At 41.5% G+C, this 21156-nt stretch overlaps 1 protein-coding gene across 1 annotated transcript; it reads right to left on the bottom strand.

The window, feature by feature from the left end:
- Positions 1-163: 163 nt before the first annotated feature.
- Positions 164-20783, bottom strand: LOC148107649 (uncharacterized). Its single transcript, XM_087856331.1, is given in 5 exon segments — positions 164-369; positions 14174-14305; positions 14308-14386; positions 15419-15561; positions 20555-20783. Coding segments are annotated over 5 exon segments (789 nt in total).
- Positions 20784-21156: the final 373 nt, after the last annotated feature.

Here is a 21156-nt window from a genome sequence, read left to right as displayed (position 1 = left end):
TCTGAAGATGAGTCACAAAGAAGTAGTATCTGGAGATTTGAAATCCATATTTATTTTTATTGACAAGGGGTAGTAGGAATCGGCAATAAAGCTGGAAGTGTTTATTATATGTATTCCAATGATTTTAGATGCAAAGAACTTCCTTTTGATGCTTTTCCTCGTTTCATTTCAACTTATGCTTAAGGGGTTCTTGATAATCTGAATAGACAAGTGGTGTTGGAATTGGTATAAGAATCCACCATGACCTACAGCATCTCCATCTTCTTCTGCAGGCACCAATCTGGTCCTCTGTTAATTTGCAGATGTCTCTTCTGCAAATGCCAGACAGATTTAAACAACGGTTTTCACCAGAAGCCAAACCACTTCTTACTGCAGAAGAAGAGAGGCAGTGAAATAATTAGTTCATGAGTGGAATGTAAGCCCTGAAACACTGTTACGTGTGAGAATAAAAGGGTTCTGATATGAGCATTTCTATGTGGAGAAAAGAAGCTAGACAAAAGCTCTATTCAGTTCTGTCACCTCCACTGTCCTTTTTTACCCAACAGCCCAAGTGTTAACAAACCCCTCCCTCCTTATAAGTTCGTGGCATTGCTAATTTATGCTTCAAAAAGAACCTTGGTAAATGTCACAGTGGAACAACAAGGGGATGAACAAAATACGTGTCCACATGAAATTGTGAGGAGGCCATCATTAAGCAAGAGCGCTTATGTGGGATCAAAGAATTGCAATCTGGGGTACAGAGATTTGGTTAGCAGCCCAGATATTGTCCTACTAGGGAGCAAAAGTCAGAGGTTTTTAAAGCAAAATGGGAATGCATTGTATACATTGTTCACAAAGAATTTTTGATTGGTGCTGGTGGCAGAAAGCTAATTTTGGCTGGATCTGGTTGGTTGCTAAGGATCTCACTAAGCAAAATCTCTTACTGTAGCAAGTTGCAGGTGTTCGGGCTGAGTCCTTGGAATATTTGCAGTTTGGCCCAGTTCAAAAGTTCATGGTTCCACAAGTGAGGACGTGCATAAGGCCCACCTCCTAAACGGCCTCCCAGCTCCATTTTAAAACCCCTTGACATAATTGACCCCATTTCATTTTCCTTTCACATCTATGTTCTAAATATACCAATTTCTTCATTGTTTTACTCCTTTTATATGGCCCTTCAACAAATATTTGCTGAGCATCTTCTATTCAGCAGACATTTTTCTTTGCACTAACAACAGAACAGAGAAAATGGAAGGAATGTTTTTTATTCTCACAAGACTTATCTTCAGGGAATGAAATCCAACCAAACAAAAATAGGTGGCTGAAATAATTTCAGAAAGTGGCGTTTAGAATAAAATAATACAGTAATCCAGCAGATATAGTCTGCAGTTCATAGAAGGGACAAAGAGAGGCTCTTTGAGGATGTAGCATTTGAGCTGAGGTCTGATGAGGGCATGAAAAAGACAAGCAGATATTCCTGTGAGGGCGTTGCAGGCGTATGGAGCAGCAAGAGCAAGGTCCCTTGCTTAGTTTAGTGGAAGAACAGAAAGACCTGTGAAGGTTGAGCATTATGGGACAAAATAAGTTCGGTAAGACATGAGATGAGGTAAGACAGAATGAAGATCCCATGTCGCTTGCAGACCACAGTGAGCCTGTAGGTCCCCGTACGTGCTGCTGCAGTCCTCTTACTTCATCTCCCTTAACAGTCTACGTGCTCATTCTTCTTTTACAATGGTCAGTTTGCGGCATCTGGGTGGCTGAGTCGGTTAAGCGTCTGCCTTCATTAATGGGTAGTAAGGAGGGCACGTATTGCATGGTGCACTGGGTGTTATACACAAGTAATGAATCATGGAACTTTACATCGGAAACCGGGAATGTACTGTATGGTGACTAACATAATATAATAAAGATTATTATAAAAAAAAAAAGCGTCTGCCTTCAGCTCAGGTCATGATCCTGGAGTCCAGGGATCCAGCCAGGTATCAGGCTCCTTGCTCAGCAGGGAGCTTGCTTTTCCCTCTGCCCCTCCCCCACACTTGTGCACACGCTCTCGCGCGCGCTCTCTCTCTCTCTCTCTCTCTCATGCACTCCCACTCTCTCAAATAAATCATAAAAAATAAACTAAAATGTTCAGGTTTTTTTGTTTGTTTGTTAGTTTGTTTTTTACCTTTCCCACCTCCTTCTTTTGTCCTATCTGGTAGCTGAAGGGTCTGGCGAAGTTTCAGGAAAACAGATTGTGTGGATATTAGTGGTACTAATGTGTCTGTTCTACAGACACATAAATCCATTTCTTCATGTTTCAGTCAGCTCAGAAACAAGCAGAAGTTATTTTTTTCTCTCTGAATCTAGGTGTGATCTACCTAACTCAGTGTACCTTAGTCACTGAGTGTAACAGAAGGATAAATAAATTCGTGGATGTTCTGAACAATCCTTTCAATTGTATCTAAAAAGCTGAAAAGTTGTCATCACATCCAGACCATTATTTTCTCCAGATGATTTACACCATAGCCAAGTTAATTGGATAGGAAACTGTCTAACACCAGAGCTGATGACCTGGCACTGCAATCCTCAAAATAAAACGAGTGCAGAGTAGATAAGCCACCTACGAAAGACGTAGAAGAGGACAGTTAAGCTTCAGTTGGTGTCTCCTCTGTATTGAGAGTTTGCGTAGTGTCAAGGATTTCCCACCCATGAGGTAACGGAGGGTCCACTCGCTAATGGAGGGACCCAAACAAGTAAGAATTTTTCAGTCATCACATTACTTTTATTTATATTTGCCTATGAGGCCATTCCTAGCTCAGAATGGTAAGACGATATTTTTAGATTAAAATTTGGTGATAATGTTCCTCTTTGCTGTAGCAGAATAACATATGCAATATACACCATTGATCAAGTAATTTAAATATTCATAAGGGGAGAATTGAAAAGAAAACCAATTTGATCAATGATTTCTGATAAATGTTATTTTAAAAATAAGAAGAAAAGAATATTACCTTAACCAAATTAAAACTCATCTGAACACAAAAATCCATATAGCATTTCATAGTGAAATACTAACCTTAATCCCATTAAAATGAGAGGGGAAAGAAGAATGTCCACTGTTGATACTATATTAATATAGTTCTGAAAATTTTGAACAACGCTATGAGTCATAAGAAGAAAAGTCAGTGATGGCTTGAGCTTACTGCTTTTCCTCTTCATCTATTCCTCCTCAAATGCCATTCAAATTATGTAGGTAGCGTTTTTGAACGAGTCTGTAGGAGTGCCCAGAACCACGGAGTACCATCAGTACATCAGAAACAGAAATTCCTAAAAGATACTAAACAAATATGATCTGATTGAAAGAACGATTTAGGCTTTGGCCACAATTGCAAGTTAGATACTCTCAAGTGACTGCCATTATAGAATAAATGGATCGTAGAGAAGAGCTCTGAAATATTGCTATTCTTGAAAGTGGTAGGGCAGTTTCCTAGAGTACTCATTCCTTCGAGGACAAGTCTGTGAACTGAAGCTTAAGCAGCGCGCCCCCTGGATTGGTTGGCTGGCTGGGGTAGGGTACTCAAGTAAACATGGAGGAGGTTTCACAATGGTAGCTTTGTATGGTAACAGAGACACATTCTCAGTTTAGACCCAAGGATACTGGCAAACTAAAGATAAGCCTTCACTGTGACAAATCATCAGGAAGATAAGGCACCATTAGCAAAAGTTAATGAAATAAACAACATATTTGGACCCTCAAGGACTAAAGGTACTGGCACTGCCAATGTGACAAATAATTAAACGTCTATGTATCAAATTGTTTAAAGAAATAAAGCCTATTGTCACAAAGCTGCACAAACAAGGAAATAGATGATAGAATAAATGGGCAGACTTGAAAAATAGAAACTTCTAGACATGAAAAAAATTTTTGAAAGAAATAAATATATTAATGACCAATTACTAGACAAGAGAATTAGTGAACAAAGAGCTATATCTAAATGATTTACCCAGAACTTAGAACTAAGACACAAGGTCTCACATTTATTCTAGGACAAGAGAGGAACGAGAGGAGGCAGTGCTTAAAGAGATTCTCCATAAATAATGGAAAAATACAAATCCACAGAATCAAGATAAAAAGGCATTCCTAACAGGTAATATAAAAGATATTCACATTAAGTCATAAAACAAATGCTAGATTATAGGAACATTGAAAAAAAGGACAAAAACTTGAAATACTAATTTAGAAGTAATAATAATAGATTTTAAAATAAAAATTAAAAAAATAATTAAAATAATAATAATTAAGCTATGGCAGCAGAGTGAAAGCCAAAAAAGAATGGCCTGCGAGGGAAAAGGACCGCTGGTGTAGAATTGGGTACTCAGTAATGCTTTCTTTCCAGAATAAGGATAACATTTACAAATTGACAGATAAAGACTGAAATGATTTACCACCAAGATTTCTATAGCAAAGGAAATCCTAGAGGACATACACCATGAAGAAAGAATTTAACACAGAAAGAAGTTGCCCTCAGAGTCAACATGGAATTCTAGTAAATACCAGTAAACTGATGATAGTAATAATAATGCTCTCCAACAGATGGGGTTTGAAAAAGAATAGAAGTGAACTTCTATTTAGGATGTAAAAGTTACAGAAGAAATGGCTCTTTTTCTGACCAAGAGAACAAGCTGAATAATTCACTTAAAAGCCCAGCACGGAGCTGCGTTCTCCCAGAAAGCGAGTTAACTAAAATCCAAAGTGACAGGGTCCTACTGAAAGGGAGGGGGAGTGACACCACCGGGATGGTGGTGTGGGAGACCCCAGCCTCCAACCCCCCACGAAGATCAACAGTTAGACGGCTATCCATGAGCATAAACCACCCTGAAAGAGCTCTGCTGTCCACTTAAACATCAGAGCAACACAGTGAGACAAAAAGCCTGCGAGTAACTGCACAGAAAGGGATAGAAGAGCAGCTTCGGTTTGCCTGTGACACTCCATCCTCCAGGTCAGCACCGCTCAGCACCAACAGGGATGCCCCCATCTAGAGAGAGCCCACCTACCAGGGAAGGGGAGGAAGGTGAGTAACCAGCTCCCTCAGCCTTTGGGGTACCACCTGAAGGACCCATTTCCGTTTCACGCCCACCCCTTCCAGACTGGCAAAGCAGCAATGTGTGGAGGTGGCTAGGGATGGAGGAGAAAAGCAGGGGCTACTGTAACGGCCACGTGAAGCTGGTGACTGCTGTCCCAAGTGACCTGCTCTGCCAGAACCCCAGCAACTTTTGCTGTAGAAGAAACCAATGGCCAGCGCAGCCGCCACAGACGCCTGCACATTTCCCTGGGTTGTCACCCCACAGGGGTTCTCCTTCACTGATGCCAGCCACCTGGGTCCCTTCCTACTCCTTCCCCTGCTCTGCCCCCTGCCAGAGCTGGGGACCTACACCAGCATCCAGCCTAAGCCTCTGTAGCTTCTCAATTGCAGGACATCAGTGGAGACCCCCACACCTGACCCCCATGCCATGCCTGCACTTTGGGGCCATGGACTTGCACACCTCTGGTCTGATCCCTGTTTTTGGCCTCCATTGCTGTGCCCACTGATGCTGAGATCTTGCAGCCATGGAAGTCCACACCAATAGCCAAGACCCCCACGACTGCTTATGGACCAGGATTTGAGCAATTCAGAAGAGGAGGGAACGCTCCCAAACTCATTTGACAAGGCCAGCATTACCCTGATAACAAGGCCAGATAAGGACAATATAAGAAAATAAAACTATAGGTCGATATTCTGAGTGAACATAGATCCAAAAATTCTTAACCAAATACTTACAAACCAAATTTAACAATATGTTAATAGGATCATATACCATGATCAAGAATGACTTTTCCCTGGGATGCAAGGATGTTTCAACATATACAAATCAATAAATGTGATACACCTCATTAATAGAATGAAAGATAAAAATCATCTGATTATCTCAATAAATGAAGAAAAAACATTTGACAAAATTCAGTGTCCTTTCATGTGAAATACTCAATAAACTGGGTATAAAAGGAACATACCTGAACATAATAAAGGCCAAATACGACAAACCCACACCTAACAAGATTCTCAGTGGTGGAGTTTGAAGGCTTTCCTCTAGATCAGAAAAAAAAGCAAGTGTTTGCGCTGTCAGTACTCCTATTAAACATAGTACTGGAAGTCCTAGCTAGAGCAATCAAGCAAGAAAAAAAAAAATAAAAGGTATCCAAATTGGAAATGAAGAAGTAAAATTGTCTCTGTTTGCAGATGACATTATATATGTCATTGATATTATATATATGTCATCATTATATATGTCATATATATATACATATATATATATGTATATATAGTGTATAATTAACTCAAAATGGATTAAGGACTTCAGTGTAAGACCCAAAGCTACAATAGTCCTAGAATAGGACAAAATTGCCTTGACATTGGTCTTGGAGATGATTATTTAGTTGACACCAAAAGCACAAGCCACAAAAGCAAAAATAAGTGAGTGCGACTTTAGCAAACTGAAAAGCTCCTGCACAGCTAAAAAAAATAATCAACAAGATGAAAAGGCAGCCTACAGAATGTGAGGAAACATTTACAAACCATATATTTGATAAGGGGTTAATATCCAAAGTATATAAGGAAGCCATACAACTCAAAAGCCAAAAAAAAACAAAAACAAAAACAAAAACCTTCAAACAATTCAATTAAAATATGGGCAGAGGACTTGACTAGACTCTCCTCTCAGAGCAGACTACCAAATAGCCAGCAAGTACATGAAAACGTGTTCATCACTCATCATCAGAGACATGCAAATCAAAACCACAGTGAGATACCACTTCACATCCGTTAGAATGGCCGTCATCACAGAGACAAGAGATAATAACTACTGGCAAGGATGCAGAGAAAGGGGAACTCCCGTGCGCTGTTGGTGAGAATGTAAATTGGTGCAGCCACTGTGGAAAACAATATGGAGATTCCTCAAATAATTAAAAATAGAACTACCATATGATCCAGCAATCCCACTTTTGAGTATATATCTGAAGGAGATGAAATCACTATCTCAAAGAGATATCTGCATTCTCATTTGCATTGCAGCATTAGTCACAATAGCCAAGACATGGAAACAATCTAAGCGTCCATCAACAGATGATGGATGAGGAAACTGTGATGTATGTAACAATGGAATATAACTCAGCCATATAAAAATGATAGCCTGCCATTCGTGACCACATGGATGGACTTCGATGGCACTATGCCGTGTGAAATGAGTTAGAGGAGGACAAACACTGTATGATCTCACTTATATGTAGAGTCTACTAATATCGAATTCATGGAAACAGAGGGAATGGTGGCTGCCAGGGGCTGAGAGGTGGGGAAATGGGGAAATGTTGGTCAAGGTGCACACACTCTAAATTACAAGATGAGTAAGTTCTGTGGAGATAATGTACAGTATGGTGACTGTAGTTAACAATGCTGTATTGTGTCCTTGAAAGTTGTTAGGAGAGTAGAGATGTAGTGTTCTCACCATAGCAACAGCAAAATGGTAATTATATGAGGTAAAGGACATGTTAACTATCTTATGGTGTGTGGTAAATGTTTCATAATACATAGGTGAATCAAATCATCACAGTGTTTGTCTTAAACTTACACAATGTTATATGTCAATGACATCTCAATAAATCTGGAAAAAATTAAAAAAATAAAAGAGGGGACCCACAGGTGCTTGTATGTGTGGATAAATAGCAGGAGGAATCAGCTACTGCTGGAGCCAAGAGGGAAACAGCTGAACTTCAGACAAATTTTCAGGGTCTGGGTGTGGGCTTTTGTAGCATAAATCATAGTATCACTTGGTCCCAGATACATCAGACTCACTCTTTTTTCATGCCCTTCCATTGAGTGTTTTTAAGAGAGATTGGGTAGAGGGCAAGAACCATCTGTGACCTGTTTGGTGGACAGGAGTATAGAATCCTGAACCCGAGCAGGAGAATTACAAAGTCTCCCCTTAAGTACCAGCAGCTGCCTGCCACTGCAGCGGGTGAGGACAAGCTGAGAAAATCCACTCCTCCTCCAGTCACAGGAGCACAGGTAGACAGGCCTAATGGAGTCTGCCGCAGGGCTGGGCACGGGAACTGAGGGAGATTCTGTAGACACTCAGGCCTTTCACGGAGTGTGGAGCAGCTGCTCTCTGAGGCTGGACATGGACAAGAGCCCTGAGGGAGACCTCCTAAGGCCAGAAGAGCCAAGAGTGGCTCCATGGAGTGCCAGCCGCAGCACACTGTGAAGGGGGAAACCATAGGGGAGGAAATCCAGGAGTTCAGATCTGGATATATTACCTTTGAAATTAAACGTCCAAACAGAGATATAAATTATGCCACTGGGTATTCATTACAAGCCCGGAGCTGAGAAGAGGTCCAGGAGGAGAGTTTAAATGGATGGGACTGGCTCCAGGGAGTAGATGGAGAGAAGGAAGAGAAGAAGACCAGGAACTGAGCCCTGGGACTCTCCAATATGGAGAACATTGGGAGAAGAGGAAGAAGTAGCAAAAGAAATGAGGGAGGTGCCTCTGGGGGACTGGGCTGGGGATCAGGTGAATGTGCTCCCCTGGAAGCCGACTGAAGAAAATACATGATGAAGAAGAGAGCGACATCTGTCTTCATGCTGGTGATGAGCCAAGCCAGGTCACAAGGGTTAGTGACCTTGTGGTGAGTGACCGTTGGATCCGGCGATGTGGAGACCCTTGGTGACTGAAAAGCAAAGCTTCAGTAGCAGGGAGAGGGGTCGGGAGAGTGCCTGCTCAGGCTATCTTTAAGGATTCGAGGAGAAGAACTGGAGGTGGAAAATATGGACAACTATTTTGAGGTGTTTCACTGCCAAATGAAGCCAAGAAAGGGCGATAGCATTGGAAGAAGAGAGAAAGAAAAAAAAAAGGTTTTGCCCTAAAATCAGAGAAACAAAAGCATCTTTGTATGCTAATGGTAATAATCCAGTAGAAAGAAAATGGATGATAGGATGAAGAGGGAAGAATTGTCACTAAGAAGTACAAGAGGGGACGGGGTGCAGTGTACAAACGTATGATACCCTTTTATTTTCTCTGAACCTCTGCAGCATCTGTTGTGAATTCAAACCTAGACGTTCCTGAGATGGTTATTTTAAGTATGTCTCATTTTTTCTTGATCCCTGTCCCCGGATTATTATAAAATGTATTACTCTTTAAAATACCAACTTTTTGTCTTGTTGATTCTTTTATATATTTGTGTCTCTTTCATTTGCTTCTCTAAATTCTAACTTACCTTCATCCCTCAGTTTTGACATATAGCTTATTTTAGTATGATTCATTTGCGAATTTTCATTTTGGGATTTCCTTTGATGCATGCCTATTGCAGAAGGGTATTTCTGCATTTCTAAATATTTATAACTTTGCTAATGATTTCTGGCTTAAACGAATTTTTTTCCAATTTTGCAAAATTTTATTATTTTTATTTTTTCCAGTTTTACTGAGAGAGCATTGTCAGAGAGCGTTGTGTAAGCTTGAAGTGCGCAACGTGTTGATTTAATGCACTAATAATTTTGATCTTCCAAAATTTTGATAGCTGCTTGATGATTGAGTAGACGGCCATTTTTATAAATGCTTTGGCTGTACTTAGGAATTGGCGTTCTGTAGTTGGATGTAGCGCATGCAGATTCTTCCTGAGAGACTTGAGAGAAGGATCAGTTCCGTCTCCTTGGTTCGTAGATGGCCATCTTCTCGTTGTGTCTCCACACTGTGTTCCCTTTGTATGTGTCTGTGTCCAAATTTCCTCCTCTTACAAGAACACCAGTCATATTGGGTTAGGTCCCACCCTAATGACTTCATTTTAACTTAATCACCACTGTAAAACCCCAGTCTCCAAATATGGTCACTTCTGAGGTACTGGAGTCTTGGGATTTAACAGATGCATTTTTGGAAAGACACAAGTTAGCCCATAACATCTTCCTTTTCCTTCTAACCTTTCTGAATGCTTTCATTTTAGGTGGGCTTTTGGTTTTGTTGTTGTTTTGGTTTGGTTTTTGTTTGTTTTTTTTTAAGTATAATACAGTTGAGTTTAGTTGCTTGATCTTTAAAATAAGCACTAATTATCCTTGATTTGAAGTAGAAAATTAACCTATTTGCACTTTAATGTCATCACTAATATATTTGAGTTTAATTCTACTATCTTACTTAGCTTTCTGTTTGCCTAGTCTCTATTCCTTTTCTCTCTCTCAGTTTCTCTTTTCTACTGGATTATTTTTAATCATCTCTTTCTTTTCTATTAGTTGGGAAATTAAACTTTTGTTCCCATTCTTGTAGTAGTTCTCATGAAATTAAAACATATGTTCTTAATATAGCAAAGTCTAAAATTAGTCAAAATATTTATCCTTATATAATGCAATGACGTTACATCTTTGTCATAATTATTTAACTTCTCCCAATTATTTACTTTTGTTGTCGAATATTTCAATTCTACATCTATTTTTAATCCCTACCACTTTCAAACACTTGATGGGTTCCTAAATTGGAACTTGGGTTCATCCAAGTTTGAGAAGAGTGTATTTTCTCCTAGTAAAGCTGAAGATTCATATTATAAGACTCCATTCTATCCCTAAGATGGCACTCCAGGGAAACCAAGACATATGAGAGAAGTTTTATAGTAAGATTATTTACAATAGTCAGCAACCAGAAAAACATGAATTTCCATCATCATTACAAATGATTGATTTGTCAATCATACATCAATAAAGCTGAGGGAAACTTGTGAAAATAACCTATGACCTTATTTTATTCCAACATTACCGAATCTTTGGGTGACATGTGATTTCTTGAAAGTCTTGCTACTGTTAGTTGACTTTGTTTGATGCTCACCAACTCAATGTTTTTCTTAATTCACTGACAGACTCCTAGCAACTTTCCTGCATTCGCTCAGTATGTGTGGCATTTTTTTTCTGGTTCTCTCGATGGTATTCTCTCCCTTTTCTTCTCCAATTCCCTCTTATCCTCTCATCTCCTTACTTCCATTTTCTCATCTTCTCTATTTTGTCTTCTCTTTTCATGCTACTGGCTTCCCCCAAGCATTCCCAGGTACTCCTGAAGCTTTAGACATTTATTACTGAACAATGATATAACTCCTGCACCGATTTCTCATCTGAATACAAGGTCCATATTTTCAATGTTATACACTTACACCTGAAAGACGCATAGGTTCTCAAAACTTAAGATGTTGAAACTGACCCTGATTTTGTCCTTGTCTGAAATCTCAAAAACAAAGAAATATAAAAACAAACATTCTCCTTACTGTATTTTCTTTCTGGGTCAATGCCCTTTGACTTTTCTCAGGAACCCAAGAATTATCATTCCAGTGCATTCATTTGTTCATTAACTATAATCAGTTATAGCTTTTACGTGTTCCTTTCACATGTTCCTCTTCACCGAGTTATTGCTTAGTCATACTCTCTTGTAGGTAAAGTCCCATGATCGTTCCCTTTCAGGCTGCCCCACCTTCTTCATTGCTTAAAGAGATGTTTCTAAATGCAAATGAGTTTGTCCATTCCATTTTCAGAGCCAGCCAGTACATGGCGAGCTCCTCCTCCCTCAGCATGTGCCCTCAGGACCCTCTGTGGGCTGCCTCTGATTCTCTTTGCCAGCCCTCAGGCACAATCACCTCGCCTCAACGTGGTGCTTGCTGAACCTGAAATACACCATGAGCGTCACATCTTGGTGTCTTTACTCATGTCCATTCATGTGTCCGGTCCTCAGATTCACTTAGCAAATCATCTTTCATTTACAAGTGATACAATCATGATTGCTTTCATAAAATCAGTGTTTTGTGGGCTTTTTTCCTTTAACTAATCTCACAGAATTTGCTCTCTTCCTCTCTAACCCCATGTTCCCAAACATTCATGCTTTAACTTTTCACTTATTTTGATATAATCGTTCAGTTCTGTTTGTCTCCTCCCGTAACTTTGAGATCCTTATGTATAGTGATATGGTTTACTTATTTTTTAGGGCTAAAGCTCAGAAAAGTGCCTGGAAGATAATATTTGTTAGATATAAGATGACAGACTAATAACTTTATTGAAACTGAATAAAAAATATTTGGGGGTTGAGAAGTTAGGGGCAGAACTACAAAATGGCAGTCTTTTCCACAGAAGACCTAGAAGGAGGGATGAAAGTGAAAGAAGAGGATATGGAAGCAAAAGGAATAGGTGGGAGAGCTGAGACTACTGGAGGAGAAAGAGCAAGAGGGCAGCATCAGAACTACTCGAGTCTCAGAGCTCCTCCCTGGTTAGGGGCTTATAGACTGAAGAACCCCGTGCTTTTCTGACTTATGGACTGTTCTCATCATGAGGAAATGAATGCGCTGTTCTTGATTCAGCCTATCCTTAAAGTTGTCAACAAATCTAGCAGAGGGTAAAAATAGCAGCATGCGAACAACATGGAAGGTTAACATTGGAAGCTCCATTAAAGCAGGAAATACTTCTCTATTTTAGTCATAGTTTATAGTTAGTCAGTGCATACGATAGTCTTAGTTGATACCTTACTACCCAATATGAAATTTAGAACAGTGCCTAGTAGTTACTATGTTCTAAACAAATCCTCCTTTAATGCCAAAAGAAAATATTTCCGAGTGCAAGCATTAAGATTATTTCATCTAATATGTGTTTTCCTAACATGCTTGGTCCAGATGACACCAGCTCATCTTGTGTGACGTACAAACTAAACTCTGCATAGTTGATTATCACACTCTGCAACCCTGACATATTGTCTTCAGATGTACGTATGATACTTAAATTAGAATCATGAAGTACTTTTATGACCTCAGTCATCTCATCTGAAAATGATGAGTTTGAACCTGATAACTTTCATTTATTTATTTATTTATTTATTTATTTATTTATTTATTTATTTATTTATTTATTTATAAGTAGGCTCTGTGCCCAGCATGCAGCCCAATGCAAGGCTTGAACTTACAACCCTGAGATCAAGACCTGAGCTGAGATCAAGAGTCAGATGCTTAACCAACTGAGCCGCCCAGATGCCCCTGAACCCATAACTTTTTTTTAAGGGAGAGAGGGCAGGAGGGGGGGAGGGCCAGAGGGGGAGAGAGAGAAAATCTCAAGCAGGCTCCATGCCCAGTGCAAAGCCTATTGAGGGGCTCGATCTTATAACCCCGAGATCATGGCCTGAGCCAAAATCCAGGAGTCGGATGCTCAACTGCCTTAGCCACCCAGGTGCCCCGAACCTGGTAACTTTTAATGACCATCTTAGCACTAAGGATTTATGATCGCAGAGCATCACCTTTATTGCTAATGTCTCTATTTCCCGTCTCGGCCATTTTCTTCCTACATAGTTCATGCATGAGTATTCCAAAGCGTGTGTTCCTCCTACTTGATTCATTATTCAAGACTATACTTATGCTCTGGGATCTATTCTGTGTGATTGTTGTTTGTCATAAGAATCCCTTCCTAGAATACAGAGCAGCACGTGGTCTTCTCAGTAACGCTTCCCTGGGGACTGTAACCCTCTTTCTGAAACCCTATTCTGTGTCTATGCCATTGATACAGAGTGACCCTGTGGCCAGTTTGCCTGGGACATTTCTAACTTATGTCTGCTGTTGTGGTACAGTTATAACAGTGCTCCATTTACTTACCTTCCCAAAGTGTCTATTTGGGATGAAAAAAAAAAGACATATGATCACCCTACTTCTACAACTATGGACATAGCTCTCCCACAACAAGGGCTGTGTATTATTACTCAATTAATTTCAATAATTGTGTATTATTACTCAATCTCTAAATTCCTTCAGGAGCAAAGTACTGCTATGACAGATTCCCCAAGACGTACCCTTAGCATTAGCTCCTGTTGATGGGATTTCATCCATCCCTTCCTCTGACCTGGTGAGTAGATACAATGGTAGATGCCCCTGCAATCCAATCCTTTCAGATCTGCTTGTCTACAGGTGAACTGTCATGCCTTACCAGGGCATCCCAAGGCACGAAGTAAGGGTAAAGCAGAATGGGACTGCACCAGGCAGTGGGTGTAATGGCAAAGGAATGGTCTGTTTCCTATTTTGCCCCATTAGAGTCCTAGTGAAGCTGTTGACATCAGCTTTATGAATCCAGGGTCTCATCTGACCTGCCAGATAGACTTCTAGATGGCAGGCCCTGGCAATCAGCCACCACCTTACCTGGCGATAAGAAGGTCAAAAAGAGGAGCATGAAGAGAAGTACATGGAGTCTTATGGCTGAACGGCCAATGAAGAAAAGAGGCATCAACATGTTTGGAGCCTGGGGTTTCTGAGCATGGCAGGTGCATGGCTATTTATAATGCTTCCCGGGCCTGTGGTTTGTTCTTGGTTAGTAGAGCCTAACAAAAAGGGAATAAGTCTTCCACAGGAAATCTCCAGGGCCAAAGTACACAAGGTGGTGGTAACTCATGGATGAGAAAGCAGAAGGTAATGCGGTCCATTTCCCACAGATTCAGGACCTCCTCGTTGTCAGCTGTGTTCTCTGCTATTCTCCATGTGCACACGTGTGTACACTCACTGCTCATAAGTTATGTATCTATTGTGCACCAGGCAGCACAGTAAAAAAACCGGGGCTACACCAGATTGATCGGTGTATGGATCTCCAACGGGAGATGGAAAGTTGAGTGGGTGCCAGCAATAGGCTATGTAAAGGACACAACCCAGAAGAGATAATGGTTATTTTCCTGGTTATTTCTACCAAGGGGTAGGAGTGGGGAGGGGTAATGAGAATGTCAGGAAAGGCTTCATAACAAAGATGGTACAGAGCATGCTTCAGAAGAGGTTGGCATTTTATCTTTATAGCAACACTGTTATGTTGAAAGCATATTTCCACCTTTGTTTTAGGTTTTTTGGCCTCTTAAATAGATTTTTATTATTTCTTCAAATGTTTATATTATAATTAATACCTGGCATTCTAGAAAATCTAGAAAATGCTGAAAAGTATGAAAAAATTAAATTGCTTGGAATCCCACTACTGAAATTCAATCATAGCTAAAGACTTAGGGAAACTTTCCCCAGTATAGATGTCCTTTGCTTTCTTGGCAGAATAATCGTTAACAATAATTGTACTTTGAACCTAAATTGCACTTTCTGGATGAAAATCTAATCTATTGGATATTGCAGTTATCAGCTTCTGTGATGGTCCCCAGTGATCCCTGATTCCTTGTGTTCATGCCTGTGTGCAACTCCTTTCCTTCGAAGAGGCTGGACATGTGAATAGGCTACAGCAGGTGGATGGGATGTTACTTCCTAGACTGGGTTATAAAAAGACCATTTTTTTTTCCATCTTGGGCACCGTCTCTAACCCTTTCACTGGCTTATTCAGTTACTCTGAGTAAAACCAGCTGCCATGTTCTGAGCTGCCTATGGAAAGGGACCGATGACTAGAAATTAGCTAATGAATACCTGAGGCCTGTCACCAATGACACGGGTGAGCTCAGATGCAGATTCCTCCTCTCCACCCACAGTCCAGCCTTCGGATGAACCTCCAATCCAGGCCAAAAGCTGGACAGCAACCTCATCAGAACCCTCAAGCCCGAGGCACTCACCTGAGCCTCACCACACAAATTCTTCAGATAGTAAATGCCTATTATTTTAGGTCACTAAATTTGGGGTACTATATTATGCAACAATAGCTAGCTAATAATACAAGTATGTATCTGTCCTCTAGCAAGTTTTTCATAGGGCATGAATTCAGGTGTGAGGATACTAAAGGTGTCACAGTTGTATTTCAGGTCTTTTTCAGCCACGTGTTAAAGAGGTGAATGTGTACAAATATGTAAAACCACCATACAAATGACCCTTCCTTGCATACAATTATGCATCTGAGTTTGTGTTCTGTGTGTGTGAGAGAGAGAGATGGGATGGGAGAGAGAGAGAAAGAATAAAGAAATATCATGAAAAAAATCATTGGTTCAAGAGTATTCCCTGTGATAAACAAACACTTGATGTTTCTTTTTCAACTTTATGCTCATTGTTGAAAGAAGGAAGAACAATGAATACTCCGTAATAAAGCTGTATGATACATTGTAGATCCTGCTGGAAAAAAAATCATTGCTAGTGGTAACAACCATAATGAGGAAGCAGACACAAACAATTACGAGGCTCAGTCACAAATTCCATCTCATGTCAGTAGGAGCTATAGAATCACAGTGAAAGAAAGTAAATATCCACCTGGAGGTTTCGCTTTGTTTCCTCTCTTTGCTTCATCCAGAGCTTCAGACAGATCATGGTTTACGGCCATCTGATTCAGAGCAATGCGTGCCAGGAAGAAAAGGCCGTCCACCACAGTTTTGGATTTGAGCCTAGGTGAATCTCACGCGTTGTCTGATTCACTCCCAGTGTGGCCATTTCATTTTTGCTCAGCTCCCACTGCCTCAACCCAGCAACGATCATTGTCTCATCCCCCTCCTCCTGCCACCAAACCTCACTCGATCAACCATACCTCTGTCTATTTAAAAATATTGCCTTGCTTATTTAGCTGGTTTTTTTCATTCATTCTGTACCTTTACTATTTTCTTCTTTATTTATACCCCAACACACACTGATTGCAGTGTAGAAATAAGCATAACTGTACTGTCATGTATACGGACCTACCAGTGTGTTATACGTTAAATAATGAGGCAACTGGCACTTTAAGTCCTCGATTTTATACTAAAATCCTTGGTGGGTATTTAAACAGATATCTAAGAGGATTTTAGTGATGATCTTTTGTTAGTGCGTAGTGGGAAGCATGAAAATTATGTTTCTGTGGATACACTGTGGAACAGAGTCATTGCCAGAATTATCATTCCATTTAGTTGAATAAAATTTTACATTTTACATTGTTTTTCATAATAATCCTATATACTATCTAGGAATGTCAGCTTATCTGCTAGGTAAGCCAGTACGGGGAGGATCTTCATTATCATTTCCTTTCCGGTTATTAGGAACACTTTTGAATTATTTTATGCTTTCTTACCTTAGTTTTCATTTTGTTATTAAATTCCAGTTACAGTGCGTGATCAGCAAATGTACTTGTCTGTGTTGTTTCCACTTAGAACGATTGAGGACCTTGGGTCAGTTCTTCTTTCTGTTGTGTAGAAAAGAGAAATTGAATTATATGTCCCATTTATACTGCTTTGAGTTGAACATATGTCTTCTAGATTTTACTTTACAAATTGTTGTTTTAGATCCTCTCTAGTCTTAATGTGTTTTTCACCTACTTGATCTATCAGTTGGGAGTGATGAAGTATAGTTTTCATTACGCTTTGTCGCTTTATCCGTTGGGCAGCTAGACCCGTCTGTCTTCCAGATTAATAGGGTGATTGAGTAGTAGCAGCAGTGACAGGAGAGGCAGCGGTAGAGGCTTTGACAGTAGGAGTTATATCAGCCAGGACTCAGTAGACTAGAATGTACTCGTATTTAGAACAGGTTCAAAACCGGATTTGTTACACAGATAAGAAAGGGCTCAACGAAGTGCTGAGCTTCCCCAGGGATAATTGCAGGCAGCAGGTGCCACCCCTCAGGGGGACATTGAAATGGAAGCGACCAGGAGCCTGCAGAGGGGTCCCCTGGTTCTCAGGCCTCGGGGCGGGGGGGGCATGCTGCCCAGCCGGCGTTGGCACCCCTGGAGCTCTGAGGAGAGATTTTTTTCACCGTCAGTCCTGAGAGCTGTGCAAAAGGGGCAGGAACTAGTCACCGGTGTCTCTGTGAGGGCATGATGACATGGGTTCTGGCAGTGCCCTAGGAAGGGGGATGCTGAGGCTGGCTGCTGCTGTGGCAATGGTGACAGGAGCAAAAGTGAGGAAGGGAACCCCTCCCCCGCCTCCAAACTCCAAATTCCCCTCTAGCACCTAACGTGTGTTGTGACCTCATTGCAAGCAGGTGAGTGGAGGAGTGTGGGAAGTGCAGTTTGCCCAGTCCCTGTCCCACCCAGTGTCCCCTGGAGAAGAGGGACACCAGAACGAAGTAGCCATGGGAGACAGTGATGCCACCGTGACAGCAATGGTCTACATTTGGAATAGTCTTAATTTTCTTTGACGTGCAGATGCTTTATGTGATTGTGGTAAACCCATTTATAATTTCTTTGACAGATTTTAAGTCATTTAGGGAAACAGAGTTCCATGGCAATATACAAAGACTAAGTATGGAACTGGGAATGAATTCATCAGATTCGTTTGGGAAATCAGACCTGATTCTCATTGGGCCAGGAATTTGTCAGGCACAGGAAAAGATGGAGAAGCAAAAACAAGAGAAGAACAGTATGTAAGAATAAAAAAATGTTAATAAGCATGGTGGAGTGTCCAAAAATTACTTCCATGTGCTGCACGTCCATGAATTGAGGAGAACAGATGCGGGAGTGGGGGGATGCCGCCTCCCTATTTACAGGTGATCTGGGCTCTCCTAGGGAGGCTGCACTCTTCTCATTGTGTCAAAGCCTAGAGCAGGTTTTTAACCACAGCGCTGTGGACAGGTAATTCTCTGTCTTTAAGGTCATTCCTGTCCACTGTAGGGCGTTTTGTATCATCCCTGACCCCCAGCCATCAGATGGAAGCCCCACCTTTCTGGTGGTCAGAACTAAAGTGTCTCCAGACATCGCCAGTTATGTGCCAGGGGCAAAACCCTCTCTCATTAAGAACTCTGGTTTATGTGGGCAGCTGGGTGGCTCAGCCGGTGAAGCGTCTGCCTTCAGCTCAGGTCCTGATCCCAGAGTCCTGGGATTGAGTCCCACATCTGGCTTCCTGCTCAGTGGGGAGCCTGCTTCTTCCTCTGCCCCCTACCCTGCTCTCTCACTCTCTCTCTCAAATAAATAAATAAAATCTTAAAAAAAAATAAAGAACTTTGGCTTATGGCATCTAAATCTTCATTTAAGGTTTGATTTGCTCTGGCTATTTGGGCCAATTCTTAGGGCTTAGGTTCAACTGTAGGATTATCAGGTTGCAGCTGACTTTGAATGAACCCAGGAAGAAATTAAGGTTCTAGAATGCATCTGGAGCAGGGCCAGACAGGATTCTGTCTGCTGCCCAGAGTCAGTACACAGTGCTGTATACTTTGGACTGTGAGAGAGGATGAGGTAGGTTTTCTGCATGACTGGACCTCCTCCAGGTTTTTATCTGCCCGTCTTTGCACCAGGCCTCAAAGGTACAGGGAAGTCATGGGGGCGGAAGCTGTGGTTACTCAGGAAGGCCATGTTCTGGGGGAGAAACAGTGCAGATTCTCATAAATGAGTTCCATCATGTCACTCCCGCTTAGTGAAAAGAAGGCACAGTTATTAGAAGGTAGATAAATGGTCCTAAGACGGCAACAGAGATGGTATTCGTTTTAAGTCAGAATTTAAGTCAGAATTATTGAAATATACTTTACACACAGTAAAATTTTACTCATTAAATTTTAGTAAACCTTCTATCTTCCTCCCTCCCTCCCTTTCTTTCCTTTTATTCTTTCTTTCTTTTTCTTTCTTTATTTCTCCTTCCTTCCTTCCTTCCTTCGAGTTTATTTCTTTTAGTAATCTCTACACCAACACAGGGCTCGAACTCATGACCCTGAGATCAAGAGTCACACACTCTTCTGACTGAGCCAGCCGGACGCCCCAAAATGTAGTGTACACTTCTGTGAGTTTTGAAAACTGCGTGTACCATTAGCTGTAGTCACAGTGCTGTACATTACATCCTGAGGGCTTATTTATTTCATAACTGGAGGTTTGTACCTTTGACCCCCTTTACCGTTTCACCATGCACCCCCACCCCTGCCTTTGGCAACTGCCAATCTTTCTCTATATCAATGAGTTCAGGTTTTTTTTTTCTTTTTTGGGGGGGGGGGTTCCACATATAAGTGAAATCAGACGGTATTTGTCTTGGTCTTTCTGACTTATTTCACTTTGTGAAATGCCATCAGATCCATCCGTATTGCTATAAATGGCAGGATTCCCTTACTTTTGTGACTGGATGATGTGTGTGTGTGTCCGTGTGTGTGTGCGTGTGTACATACATCACATTTTCTTCCTTCATGCATCCCTGGGACCTGTGAGTGTGTCGCCTCGCATGGCTTAGGAGAGTGAGGTGGAAGGTGGAATTGAAGATGCTGATCAACTGATCTTGAAATAGGGAGAGGATCAGCTGGGCCCAATGTAATGACAAGGCTCCTAAAAAAATGGAAGAGGGAGGCAGAAGGTAAGTTTTGAGTGTCAGGATGTGGGCAGGACCGGCTCGGCTTTAAGGACAGGTTGCCCGTGGTGCCCAGAAGCCGCCCACTGCTGCTGCCCTAACCACGGAGAAAGGGAACCACAGAGCTTCCAGAGGGGACTTCCGCCCTGCAGATACCTTGATGTTAACGCATTGAGATCCGTGTCATTGGCTCTTTGGTTCAGTTCTGACTTACAGAACTGTCGGATGAGTGGAAAGCCACTAACTCTGTGGGAATCGGTGAGGGCAGGCGTAGGAAGCAATACACTGCTTTACAGGTTGGAAGGAAAAGCCGAACAACCGTGCCCAGGAAGAGATGGGAATCTGAGGAATTGCATGGATCTCAGCCGAGAATACAAGGACAGCCCAGGAGCACTACCTTTGGAAAGAATGTAGAGGATTGTCTCGTACCCGGATGGGTGTTGCTCTGTTGAGGATTCAGATTTCTGGTGAAGTCTGACTGGTGTGGGGAAATCTGCTTGTGCAAGTTTCCTGTCCGTTGCCCCTTTGTCAGGGAGGGACACCCCACAAGGCTGCATGGTAGCCTTCCACATTTTCCCAGTGGAAGGGGGAGCAGTGTCCTCAGATGAAGGGTTGGGGGAGCTCATCCAGACCCAATAGAAAGATGGGAAACAAACAGTAATGGGGTGAAAATGTACAATATGAATTTTTATTTTTTTATTTTTTAAAGGTTTTAATTATTTATTTATTTATTTGACACATACACAGAGGGGTGGGGGATAGAGGCAGAGCGTGACCAGGGGAGTGGCAGGCAGAGGGAGAAGCAGGCTCCCCAGTGAGCAGGGAGCCTGATGCGGGACTCGATCCCAGGACCCTGGGATCATGATCGGAACTGAAGGCAGACACTTAACCAACTGAGCCACCCAGGAGCCCCCAGTATGAATTTTTAAAATAGGTCTTGTGTTTGCTAGTTTCGCTTTATTACTTATTCAGGACTCAATAAAAATGCCTGTGAGAAGA

The sequence above is a fragment of the Ursus americanus genome, chromosome 27, assembly GCF_024610735.1.
Source record: "Ursus americanus isolate L20-20 chromosome 27, mUrsAme1.1.p, whole genome shotgun sequence".
Lineage (NCBI taxonomy): Eukaryota > Metazoa > Chordata > Mammalia > Carnivora > Ursidae > Ursus > Ursus americanus.
This window is presented reverse-complemented; position numbering and strand designations above follow the sequence as displayed.